General features: G+C 37.1%; 1 protein-coding gene across 1 annotated transcript in view; it reads left to right on the forward strand.

The window, feature by feature from the left end:
• Positions 1 to 10,307: 10,307 nt before the first annotated feature.
• The window catches only part of LOC127976297 (scavenger receptor cysteine-rich type 1 protein M130-like), a 58,029-nt gene continuing 55,203 nt past the window's right edge, over positions 10,308 to 13,133 (forward strand). The window contains exons 1-4 of the mRNA XM_052580632.1: positions 10,308 to 10,599; positions 10,725 to 11,039; positions 11,281 to 11,604; positions 11,681 to 11,847. Coding sequence (XP_052436592.1) covers positions 10,341 to 10,599; positions 10,725 to 11,039; positions 11,281 to 11,604; positions 11,681 to 11,847 — 1,065 coding nt within the window. The 5' untranslated portion in view covers positions 10,308 to 10,340. The remainder of the gene's footprint in view (positions 10,600 to 10,724; positions 11,040 to 11,280; positions 11,605 to 11,680; positions 11,848 to 13,133) is intronic.

Genomic DNA, 13,133 nt, shown 5'->3' on the forward strand with positions numbered 1-13,133 from the left:
CTGAGCCTTAAGGGGGTAACTGTAACAATAACATAAGAGGCGCTACTAGATATAAAGCTCTAATAGGGCACCTGTCCCTCATTGCTCTCATCACTTTTCTTTCTTGTGTGCAATAAGTTTACAAAATTGAATTATACAAACTTGTGTAACCCACAGTTTCTACACTGCAAGCACTAGGTAAAGTAAATATATACTGTAACGCTTTATGAACTTATTTATTTGTGTCTTCATCATACTTCACATGAACATTCTCAACAACTACAAAACAGCAGCCATAGTTACTGCCAGCTGTTTATGTTGTGTCAAAAAAGAGCTAGCAAATTAAGGATTAGGCTAGGATATTGCACATTTAATAGGCTAAATAATGGCATTTCAAAGTTTTATAAATGGGAAAAAAATTAAATAAAAATTATTACAATAAAAATTATTTTAAAATTCATTAATACGGTTTAGAATAAAAAAAGAGGATAGATGCAGTGGAATCAGTCGTATATAGCACAGTGCTCATTCAGCAAATGCACACATGCACAGGTGTGTTGTGAGTCTGGATCTGAATGTTTACTGTTGAACACATCTGATCTCTTCTGGAAGCTGGTTCCAACTATGTGTGCCATAACTGCTAACAGCAAACTCCCCTTGTTTTGAGTGAACCCTGTATTTCTAACTGACATGTTCCTAATGATCTGTTTATATCTGATTCGGCCCTAAGCTTATTGGTTAAGTCCAACCCTGCTTTTTAGATTATAATTTAAAAAAAAAATAAAATATGAGAAATATCATTATTACTGCTACAGTGTAATTACTTCATTCTGAGTGTTAGAATATATTATAGCAGCAGCAAAAAAAGTCAAATGAATGTGCTGAGAAATAAGCTCTACATTTAATAAAAATGTAACTGAATAAATAAATATATATTTTTTTATTGCTACGTGGCAAACAAGTTACCAGTAGGTTCAGTAGATTCTCAGAAAACAAACAAGACCCAGCATTCATGATATGCACGCTCTTAAGGCTGTGCAATTGGGCAATTAGTTGAAAGGGGTGTGTTCAAAAAAATAGCAGTGTCTACCTTTGACTGTACAAACTCAAAACTATTTTGTACAAACATTTTTTTTTCTGGGATTTAGCAATCCTGTGAATCACTAAACTAATATTTAGTTGTATGACCACAGTTTTTTAAAACTGCTTGACATCTGTGTGGCATGGAGTCAACCAACTTGTGGCACCTCTCAGCTGTTATTCCACTCCATGATTCTTTAACAACATTCCACAATTCATTCACATTTCTTGGTTTTGCTTCAGAAACAGCATTTTTGATATCACCCCACAAGTTCTCAATTGGATTAAGATCTGGAGATTGGGATGGCCACTCCATAACATTAATTTTGTTGGTTTGGAACCAAGACTTTGCCCGTTTACTAGTGTGTTTTGGGTCATTGTCTTGTTGAAACAACCATTTCAAGGGCATGTCCTCTTCAGCATAGGGCAACACAAACTGCCTGTGGCCCTTGGACCCAAAAAGAACAATTTTACTCTCATCAGTCCACAAAATGTTCCTCCATTTCTCTTTAGGCCAGTTGATGTGTTCTTTGGCAAATTGTAACCTCTTCTGCACATGCCTTTTTTTTAACAGAGGGACTTTGCGGGGGATTCTTGAAAATAGATTAGCTTCACACAGACGTCTTCTAACTGTCACAGTACTTACAGGTAACTCCAGACTGTCTTTGATCATCCTGGAGGTGATCATTGGCTGAGCCTTTGCCATTCTGGTTATTCTTCTATCCATTTTGATGGTTGTCTTCCGTTTTCTTCCACGTCTCTCTGGTTTTGCTCTCCATTTTAAGGCATTGGAGATCATTTTAGCTGAACAGCCTATCATTTTTTGCACCTCTTTATAGGTTTTCCCCTCCCTAATCAACTTTTTAATCAAAGTACGCTGTTCTTCTGAACAATGTCTTGAACGACCCATTTTCCTCAGCTTTCAAATGCATGTTCAACAAGTGTTGGCTTCATCCTTAAATAGGGGCCACCTGATTCACACCTGTTTCTTCACAAAATTGATGACCTCAGTGATTGAATGCCACACTGCTATTTTTTTGAACACACCCCTTTCAACTAATTCAACTAATTGCCCAATTGCACAGCCTTAAGAGCGTGCATATCATGAATGCTGGGTCTCATTTGTTTTCTGAGAATCTACTGAACCTACTGGTAACTTGTTTGCCACGTAGCAATAAAAAAATATACGAAAATCCTTGATTATTCTGGTTAGTCACATTGTACTGCTATTATTTTGAACAATACTGTACAACCCCTGGCAAAAAGTATGGAATCACCCCTCTCAGAAGATGTTCATTCAAATGTTTAATTGTGTAGAGAAAAAGCCAAGCACATATATGCCACAAAACAATTTTCACTCAACAAAACAATATTCTGGCTGTATAAAACACTTAAAAAACAACAAAGAAAGATAACTATAGTCAATTACAAGTGTTTTTACAGATCAAACAGAGGAAAAAAATATGGAATCACACAAATCTGAGGAAAATTATATGGAATCACCATGCACTTTGCATTTCTAAAACAAACACCTGTATCTGATTACAACTGCTAATTAGTCTGCAGTTAAAAAAGAGTGCTTGCACACATTAGTGATGTGTTGAACCAAGATGATTGACATAACTCATGGCTCCAACACGAGAGATGTCAGTTGAAACAAAGGAGAGGATTATCAAACTTCTCAAAGAAGGTATATCTTCACAGAATGTTGGAAAAAATGTTGGTTGTTCCCAGTCAGCTGTGTCTAAAATCTGGACCAAGTACAAATCAAATGGAAAGGTTGTAAAAGGGAAGCGTACTGGTAGACCAAGAAAGACATCAAAGCGCCAAGACAGAAAACTTAAAGCAATATGCCTTGAAAACAGAAAATTTACAACAAAACATATGAGGAACAAATGGGCAGAAAGTGGAGTTCATGTCTGTGACCGACTGTAAGAAATCGCCCAAAAGAAATGGGATTTACATACAGAAAAGCCAAACGAAAACCATCATTAACATCTAAACAGAAAAAAACAAGGTTTCAGTGGGCTAAAGAAAGACAATCTTGGACTGTGGATGACTGGATGAGAGTTATATTCAGGGATGAATCGTGAATCTGCATTGGGCAAGGTGATGATGCTGGAACTTTTGTTTGGTGCCGTTCCAATGAAATTTATAAAGACAACTGCCTGAAGAAAACATGCAAATTTCCACAATCATTAATGATATGGGGTTGTATGTCAGGTAAAGGTATGGGAGAGATGACAGTCATTACATCGTCTATAAATGCACAAGTTTATGTTGAGATTTTGGACACTTTTCTTATTCCATCAATTGAAAGGATGTTTGGTGATGGTAGCATCATTTTTCAGGATGATAATGCATCGTGCCATAGGGCAAAATCTGTGAAAACATTTCTACAGGAACGACATATAATGTCAATGGCATGGCCTGCAAATAGTCCGGACCTCAATCCAATTGAAAATCTGTGGTGGAAATTAAAGAAAATGCTCCACGACAAGGCTCCAACCTGCAAAGCTGATCTGGCAACTGCAATAAGACAAAGCTGGAGACAGATTGATGAAGTATACTGTTTGTCATTAGTTAAATCCATGCCTCAGAGAATTCAAGCTGTTATAAAAGCCAGAGGTGGTGCAACAAAGTACTAGTAGTGTTTTTATTTGGTGATTCCATATAATTTTCCTCAGATTTGTGTGATTCCATATTTTTTTCCTCTGTTTGATCTGTAAAAACACTTGTAATTGACTATAGTTATCTTTCTTTGTTGTTTTTTTAAGTGTTTTATACAGCCAGAATATTGTTTTGTTGAGTGAAAATTGTTTTGTGGCATATATGTGCTTGGTTTTTTCTCTACACAATTAAACATTTGGATGAACATCTTCTGAGAGGGGTGATTCCATACTTTTTGCCAGGGGTTGTACAAATGTATTTGATATCAAATTAAAGGGTTAGTTCATCCAAAAATGAAAATTACCGTAATTCCTCAAATAAAAAACAGTAGTCATATAAATGCCGGGCCTCTTATAGTGGCCGGGGGCATGGTCAACACGGACAAATAAAGGCCGGTCTTAAATAAAGGTGGGGGGGGGGGGGGATTTGTGCAGCAGAGCCAGATAACGAATGTACATGCCCACTGCCAGAGCGTTTCTCGTTCTCGAGTCAAGCATTTGTTGCGTCAGTTTTCAGATCACCAGCACACTGAACCGAGAACTGTTTCTGTTGGACGGGTCTGATTTGAGAACCGAGGAGCTGATGATACTGTGTGTGTGTGATTCAGTGTGAAGCAGACTGACACAGAGCATCTGAACCGAACTGATTCTTTTAGTGATTGATTCTGAACTGATTCTGTGCTAATGTTATGATCTCTGTCCACTGGAACGCTATCTCTTTTCATTTAAAATGGGTTATTTAAAACAATTACTTAACAAACGGATGGAATTAGAAATAAAGGCCTGCCTCTAATAAAAGCCTGCTTCAAATAAAAGCCTTTTACCTTCTGCAGTTCAGGTAAAAAAAGACCTCGGCTTTTATTTTACGAAATACGGTATGTCATTAATGACTCACCCTCATGTCGTTCCAAACTCGTAAGTCCTTCGTTCATCTTCGGAACACAGTTTACGATTGAAAGTGTGTGTACGGTATACTGTCCATTTCCAGAAAGGTAATAAAACATCATCAAAGTAGTCCATGTGACACCAGAGCGTCAGTTAGAATTTGTTGAAGCCTCGAAAATACATGTTGGTCCAAAAATAACAAAACTTATGACTTTATTCAGCACCGTCTTCTCTTACGGGTCTGTTGTGAGTGCGTTCATGGAACGCAGCAACATTTTTTTTTGTCTTTCAAGTCGTTATTTTTTTTGTTTTTGGACCATAATGTATTTTCGATGCTTCAACAAATTCTAACTGACCCTCTGATGTCACATGGACTACTTTGATGATGTTTTCCATACCTTTCTGGACTTGGACAGTATACCGTACACACATTTTCAATGGAGGGACTGAAAGCTCTTGGACTAAATCTAAAATATTTTAAACTGTGTTCTGAGGATGAACGGAGGTCTCACGGGTTTGGAACGACATGAGGGTGAGTTATTAATGACATAATTTTCATTTTTGGATGAACCAACCCTTCAATATCTTTAGTATTTACCCATACTCTGTCTTCCTGCTCCCTCAGGACACTTAAAGCATGAATTAAAATAAATAAAACAACAACAAGAATATAAAAATAATAAACAAGTTGTATTTACAAATCAGTGTTCATTAAAATACTTGTAAGATGATGATGATGATGATAATAATAATAATAATCTAAAATAAGTAATACATATTAAAGTTGCATATATATAAAAACAAAGCAATTTAGGTATTATTAATATTTTACTATGATATACTGTGTGATGGACATCATAAGAGACGTCCACACCTCTGCTCAGCCTCCTTTGTCTGCACTTCTCTCTCATTCTTCATGTCCAATTTGTTGCCAAGGATCATGACAGGTATAGGGTCGCCTACGGCCTCCTGTATGCTGGTCAGCCAGGGGCGGACTGATCTGAAACTGTCCTCCATTGTGATGTCACAGATGACCACCACACCATCCGCCTTACAGAAAAACTGCTTGGTAATGCTGCGATACCTGCAGGGCACAGTGACATTGCTTTATAATGGCCTGTTGTGTAAAATTTCTGTGTGGAACATACATGTGAATTGATTAAAATTGTTTTTTGAAGATGAATTTTGGTTTGTTTGTACCTAATACAATGAAATTCATCCTTTTTAAGAGTCCAGATTATTTATGAAACAGTACAGTTCAGGGGTGAAAGGCTATAAACTCTGCAGAAAGTGAATTGATAGTGTTTGACAATCTGCTGTGCAGTCAGTGTGTGCCAGGGTTTAAATGCAGGCAGTGTGACTTCTCAAGCCCTTTCATGTGATGCCTCCTGCTTTAACAAATCCATCTGATATAGCATAGTCGGCTTTAACTAACAGACAAACACACATTTAAACATGATTAACTGAAAAGCCTTTAAGAAGTAATAAACACTATACACAATAATGATGCACAAACTTTAGATTTCAAAGGTTGCAAACTCTGGTGAATCAGTGGCCATATAAATCATAACAGTTAGCAAAAGAGAGAGGAGTAATCCTTCCATCTGATCCAATGTAGTTATAGTGAATACAGTTTGAATGTAACACATTGTTTTTTTCCCCACTAAAATCATTTCACAGACTTAATGCTGAGCGTGGCTGTCAATAAATCTCCTTTGGTGAACAGAAGTGAAAGTTTCCTGAGCCTTCTTACACACAGCGCAGATGATGGTATCAGCTCAGCAAAGGACTGGTTACAAAAGCAAACCTAGTAAAAGGGCAACCAACTTGAAGGACCAAAACTGTATTTACTGCAAATCCCTCATTGCAAAGTCAAGAGTAGGAGTAGGAGAGCAACTCACCCATTGAGTGGCAGCTGTGGCCTAATGGGCAGAGAGTTGAACTTGTAACCCGAAGGTCACTGGTTCGAGTCTTGGTGCTGGCCGGAGTTGTAGGTGGTGAGGGAGTGAATGAACAGCGTTCTCTTCCACCCTCAATACCCATGACTGAAGTGCCCTTGAGCAAGGCACTGAACCCCCAGTTGCTCCCCGGGCGCTGGATCTATAGCTGCCCACTGCTCCGGGTGTGTGTTCACTTCTCACTGATGTGTGTGTGTGCACTTGGATGGGTTAAATCCAGAGCACCAATTCTGAGTACTTGGCAAATGTCATGAATTTAACTTTTCCGTGGCAGAATGAAACTGTCCATCAGAGAAGCGTTGAAGCTGAGTGGTTTTGCCACCATTATCTCCAAGCTGAGAACAAGTGATAACAAATGCACAGACTGAAACAGACACTATAGTTTGAAAGTAAGTAGACTAGGATATATATCAGCTGTATGAACTGCACACAAACACTAGTGTTCAAAAGTTTGGGGTTGGTATGTTTTTTTATTTTAAATGTTTTTGAAAGACGTCTCTTATGCTCACTAATGCAGCACATTTTTGATAAGAAACATTATAAACTGTAACATTGTGAAATATCATTATACAATTTAAAATAACTATTTTCTATTTAAATATATTTAAAATGAATGTTTTTTTTTCTTTTGATGGCAAAGCTGAATTCTTAGCAGACATTTTTCCAGTCTTCAGCATTTCATGATCTTGCAGAAAAAACTCAGTATTATTCTTATTATTATCGATGTTGAAAATATGTTGAAATATTTTTGTTTAAACTGTAATAAATATATAAATTCTTTTTCAAGATTATTTGATTAATAGAAAGTTCAAAGTTCCGAAGAACAGCACTTATCTGAAATATGATGATTTTTTTGTTATTTATTATAATTGTCTTCACTGTTATTTTGATCAATTTAATGTGTCCTTCCTTGCTCAATATAAGTATTAATTAATTAATTAATTAATTAATTAATTAATTAATTTATTTATTTATTTATTTATTTATTTATTTATTATTATTTTTTTTTTTTTATACAAAATCTTACGGACCCTGAACTGCAGAACAGTAGTGTAAAAGCACAGTCAGCAGTTTAAAAAAAAGTTTTTACCTTTGTTCGATCTTTTTCATTAATCATTTGATGATCCATTTCCTCATATAATCTGCAAATTTCACTGTCATGTGTGGCTGCTTTCCTGTGCAATGAGACAGTGGTGTTCAATGTTAAAACATAAATTTAGCTTAAAGCAATCAAAAAGCAAATATATGGCATAAACAAGATTTCACATATTATTAAACCCCAATTTCAGCATTTACATAAACCTTGGACATAAAGAGGTGATCTCCCCCAAAGTATGTAAAAACCTGGTAAGCTTATAGTCACTGGACACAGAGAGCAGCATTCTACAGAGATTTCTACAGACCCAGCGCTATTTATGGGCGTTAGCTACATTAAAATGATGTCATAGTCAACATTTTGATTGACAACTTAATCTGCAAGAGTCAACAACAGATCTTTTACTGTACCATCCTCAGCCATAGCTCATGATAAATAAATAAATAAATTTTGTTTGAAAGGTGAGTGACGTGCCCACAACCGTTACCCATATCCTTGAAAATGAAATGTGGAGGGAGGAAATAAATGAATTAATTAATAAATACATAATTAAACATAAACACATGAATAAATTAATAAATAAATACATAAATAAATTACGATTATTTATGAATGAATAAATAAATATTTATATGTTTATTTCTGCATCTCTGCATTCATTTATGTATTTAATTATTTCATTATGTATTTAATGTATTTAATTGTTTAATTTTGAGTAATCTGGCCCTCCATAGTAATGCAGCTGGGAATAAATAAATTAACATATTCTGTCTGGAAAAAAGTGAGAAGCTCCCTCATGTGGTGACACAAGGACAAGACTCTTGTCTCTGCTCTTTATAATAAGAAGTGTTATGCTGCCATCTGCTGGATGTATTGCACATTGCAGGGTTAAACAGGCTTATACAAATGTCTTAAGTTTAATATGTTGCCAAATTTATATATTTAGAACAGAAACAATGTTTATTTACAGATCTTGTCTGAATAGCCTTCTGCTGTTGTACACAATCAGTTCAGTTCATTTTATAATGTATTAACACACTGTTTATTGTGCTTTAGATTAGAACATCATAATGGTGAAGTAAAATCCACCTAATATTGTGCACATTTATTTCTTTAAAAAATAACTTTAAAATGTTCAGTTTATTCTAATTTATAAATTTATAACAAAAATCATTTTAAATCAAAGTTTAAGTAAGTGAGCAGTCAGTCATCAGTGCTTGTGTCTGCTGTGTTCAGGTTCAGGTTTTGATGCTGAATATAAGCTGCAGTGTTTCTGTATCAATCTGCTTTAAGTTTAGTGTGACTTTATCCCCACACTGACTTCTGACTGACACAAGTCTGTCCTCAGTGAAGTGTCTCTCACGCTGGAGGAGGAGTCCCGCTCATCAGCGCTCACACTTTATTGATATATATGGAGAAAATAAAAACTCTGCTTTCTGATTTGTCACTGATTGTGTTTGATGATTTCCTCTGTTGTGTCTAATAAGGTAACAGTGAGTGTCATTGGCAGCTGTGAGTCTCTCTCTCTCTTTAGGGGGCTGACAGGAGCTAGTTTCTTCAGTGTGATTGAGGGAGCAGAGGAGAGACTTGTGCTGACAGTCAAACAGACGTGAGACGAGAAGAAGATGATGGAGCAATGTCTGACACTCGTTTTACTCTTTACTATAATCAGTCTAACCACATCTGGTAAGTACAAAATAGATGTAAGAGGTGAAATTATACGTTTATATGAGCAGTTTATCTATGATGGCTCATACAATTAGAAAATGATTAGATGCCTGTGTAATATTTAGAAAACAAGATTTAGTGACACTGATAATTAAATTATGAAATAAATGTTATGAATGATTGGATCTTTTACAGTCAACTAATTTAATGATCATAAGATTATTTGTAATATTCTCTTAACCAGATTTAGTTGTCCAGTTTGAACTTAATATTTTATTTTTTGGAACTTATTTTGCCATATCCTGCTTATGAATGTAGGATGATCTACTACTAATGTGGGTAAATATCTTTTCTTTCATGTACAGATTTGGAGACTGTTAGGTTGGTTGGTGGTAACAGTCCCTGCAGTGGTCGAGTGGAGGTTCATCATGATGGTCAGTGGGGAACAGTGTGTGATGATGACTGGGAAATGCCTGATGCTAAAGTGGTGTGTAGAGAGATGGGATGTGGAGAGGCTTTAGAGGCTCTGAGTGGTGCTCCTTTTGGACAAGGATCAGGACCGATCTGGATGGATAATGTGGCCTGTAGCGGATCAGAGACCACACTGAAGAACTGTACATCATTAGGATGGGGTGTTAGTGACTGTAGTCATGGTGAAGATGCTGGAGTCAAATGTTCAGGTGAGCTGCTCCATACATCAGCCTGTTAATGCATCGCTGATCAGATTTCATCCATTAACATCTGATATGCGGTTTAAAATAATTGTGTGTAATTTGTTTTCAGAGCAATTCATAAACAATTAATTGATAATTAGCATATTTTATGGTCTAATCTTCTCACTTTCATCCTTTTAAATTAATTAAAGGACTGGCTTCTTGTTTTATGTCTATATCATAATCGTAGTGACAGATGGTCTTCTCTTTCTTGTAAATAAAATCAGAAACTTTAAACTACGGAAGGTCGAGACTTGTGGACGGGTCTCACCTGTGCTCTGGAAAAGTGGAGATGTATATTGGAGGACGATGGGGTTCAGTGTGTGACGCTGTCTTTGACCAGCAGGATGCAGAGGTTGTGTGTAGAGAGCTGGACTGTGGGGTTCCTGTACAGGTGCTGGGAGCAGCTGCTTTTGACAAAGGAGACGCTCAGATGTGGACACAAGAGATTCAGTGCAGAGGAAATGAATCACACATTCAACGCTGTCCATCATCAAACTTAAATAATACAAACTGCACCCATGAAAATGATGTCGGACTGATATGTTCTGGTAAATTGTTTAACCTGTTTATTTAACAAATCCAGTTGTTACATTTACTGAAATACATGAGAATTACTCAGATTATCTCTGTTCTCTTGCTTAAAATATCAGTAAACTCTGTGTTCTTTCTCCAGGTTACACTGATCTCAGGCTGAAAAATGGTCCTGACATCTGTTCTGGTCGAGTTGAACGTCAGTACTTCAGTAAATGGGGCACAGTGTGTGATGCATGCTGGGATATGAAAGCTGCCAGTGTCCTCTGTAGACAGCTGAATTGTGGGATTGCTGTGTCTGTTGTGGGATCAGACTGGTTTGGAGAGGGAAGTGGTGAAATCTGGGCTGATGTGTTTGATTGTGACGGGAATGAAACAAAACTCTCAGAATGTTCCATCTCTTCATGGAGTCGAGCTGAATGTTCTCATAGACGAGATGTTGGAGTCATCTGCTCTAGTGAGTCTATATTACTGTAACATTTACTGACATTATGCTACTGGAAGACTTAATCTTATACAAAATGCTGTGTATATTCCCTATAAATTTCAGATTGAAGATTCATGCTTGTGTCATTTAAATTTTGAATTCACTTATAAAAATATAATATTGATATAAAGCAAATGTATTAAATAAATGTTCCTCTGTGGTCTTTAACATATTTGCAGTATTTTAGTAAAATGTCAGATCTTTCCCTCAGATTCCTCTCTGGCTCTTCATGATGGTCTGGTGCGGTTGTCTGGAGAGAGACAGTGTGAGGGGGAGGTGGAAGTTTTCATCCATCAGGTCTGGAGGAGAGTTCTGCTGGACTCCTGGAGTCTCTCTGAATCCTCTGTGGTCTGCAGACAGCTGGGCTGTGGCTCTGTGCTGAACTTCTCCGGCTCCTCTTCATCCAGTCCTGAACACAGTCATGAGTGTGTGACGGGCTTCCAGTGCTCTGGGAGTGAAGCTCATCTGGGGAACTGCAGCTCTCCACAAACTCTCAACTGCAGCTCCACAGAACAGCTGTCAATCACCTGCCTTGGTGAGAAGAACTACATCTGGACAGATTCTTCAGTTGTTCGTGACCAATAATGTGTTTTTCTTTCTCTGAATATCAGGTCGGGGGTCCATCAGGCTGGTGGGTTCTGGGGGAGACTGTGCAGGGAGGCTGGAGGTTTTTCACAGCGGCTCATGGGGGACAGTGTGTGATGACTCCTGGGATATTAAAGATGCTCATGTGGTGTGCAGACAGCTGCAGTGTGGAGTGGCCCTCAGTAACCAGCAGGTACCAGCCTGGTTTGGTCCTGGTTCTGGACACATATGGCTGGATGAGGTGGAGTGTGAGGGGAATGAGACGTCCCTGTGGAGTTGCTCTTCTTCAGGCTGGGGAAAACATGACTGTCAACACAAGGAGGATGTAGGAGTCGTGTGCTCAGGTAAACACACTGCTGTGTTTTTTTTTTATTTATACTTTAAAATAATATAAAGGTTTTAGAAATAACATTTTAACAAATTCACATGTTCATAATGCCCAGGTTTTTCCAAATTGTATATTTTAAAATTAGATTTTCTTTTAATTTCCATCTAGAGTTTAAAGAGATCAGGTTAACTGAGGGCTGTGAAGGGAATGTGGAGGTTTTCTACAATGGATCCTGGGGTAATGTGTGTTACAACCAGATGGACAGAGACACAGCGAGTCTGATCTGTCAAGAGCTGAACTGTGGAAGATCTGGCAGTGAACCCAGTTATTCAGAGGGACTGAAGCCTCGTAACTGGCTTGATTTTTTTAAATGTCGACGACATGACTCCACTTTATGGCAGTGTCCATCTTCACCCTTGGGACATAATGACTGTGATAATGAAGTGGCTAACATCACCTGCTCAGGTAAGATAATTTTATCTGAATAATTGGTTTAAAGTTGTCACATTTATTTCAATATTATTATTTTTTGTTATTTAATTCATATTTTTGTTGTGTTGTCACTAGCACAATTCTTTGTGTTCCAAAGGAAATGAGGATTCAGTCTGTTTGTAATGATGAACATGTTTCTGACTGTCCTACTTTTTTTTTAACAGGGAGTCTCATCTCTGAAGAACTGCATTCTGGGAATGAAGGTGCTGATGATCTTCTCTCAGGTTAGAGAGCTGAAATGAAAGATTTGACCAATGACTCAAGTGTTCAGAATATTTAAACTTATTAGAAAATTTATTAAACACTTAAATAAACACTTGTAACATACATTCTGTTTGGGAAAAAATAAAAAATAAAACACCCAAAATATAATTCTTGTTTTTATGCAGGAGTGATGGAGCAGGAAACCACATCAGGATATTATGATTATGATTATGTACTTGCAAAAGATCATGAGACAGGTGTGATTCTGATATGTATATACAGTTTTTCTTGTATGTATCTCAAAAATTGTGTTTTTAACCTTTATTGGTTATTTAGATTTCTAATGTTCTGTTAAATTTTACCATCTCTGAATCTTAGAAGAGGGTGAACAAGAGTCTCCTCGGAGTCGTCTTGCATGTTCTACTTCGCCATCTCATTACCAGAGAATGTGTTCA

The sequence above is a fragment of the Carassius gibelio genome, chromosome A4 (genome assembly GCF_023724105.1).
Source record: "Carassius gibelio isolate Cgi1373 ecotype wild population from Czech Republic chromosome A4, carGib1.2-hapl.c, whole genome shotgun sequence".
Lineage (NCBI taxonomy): Eukaryota > Metazoa > Chordata > Actinopteri > Cypriniformes > Cyprinidae > Carassius > Carassius gibelio.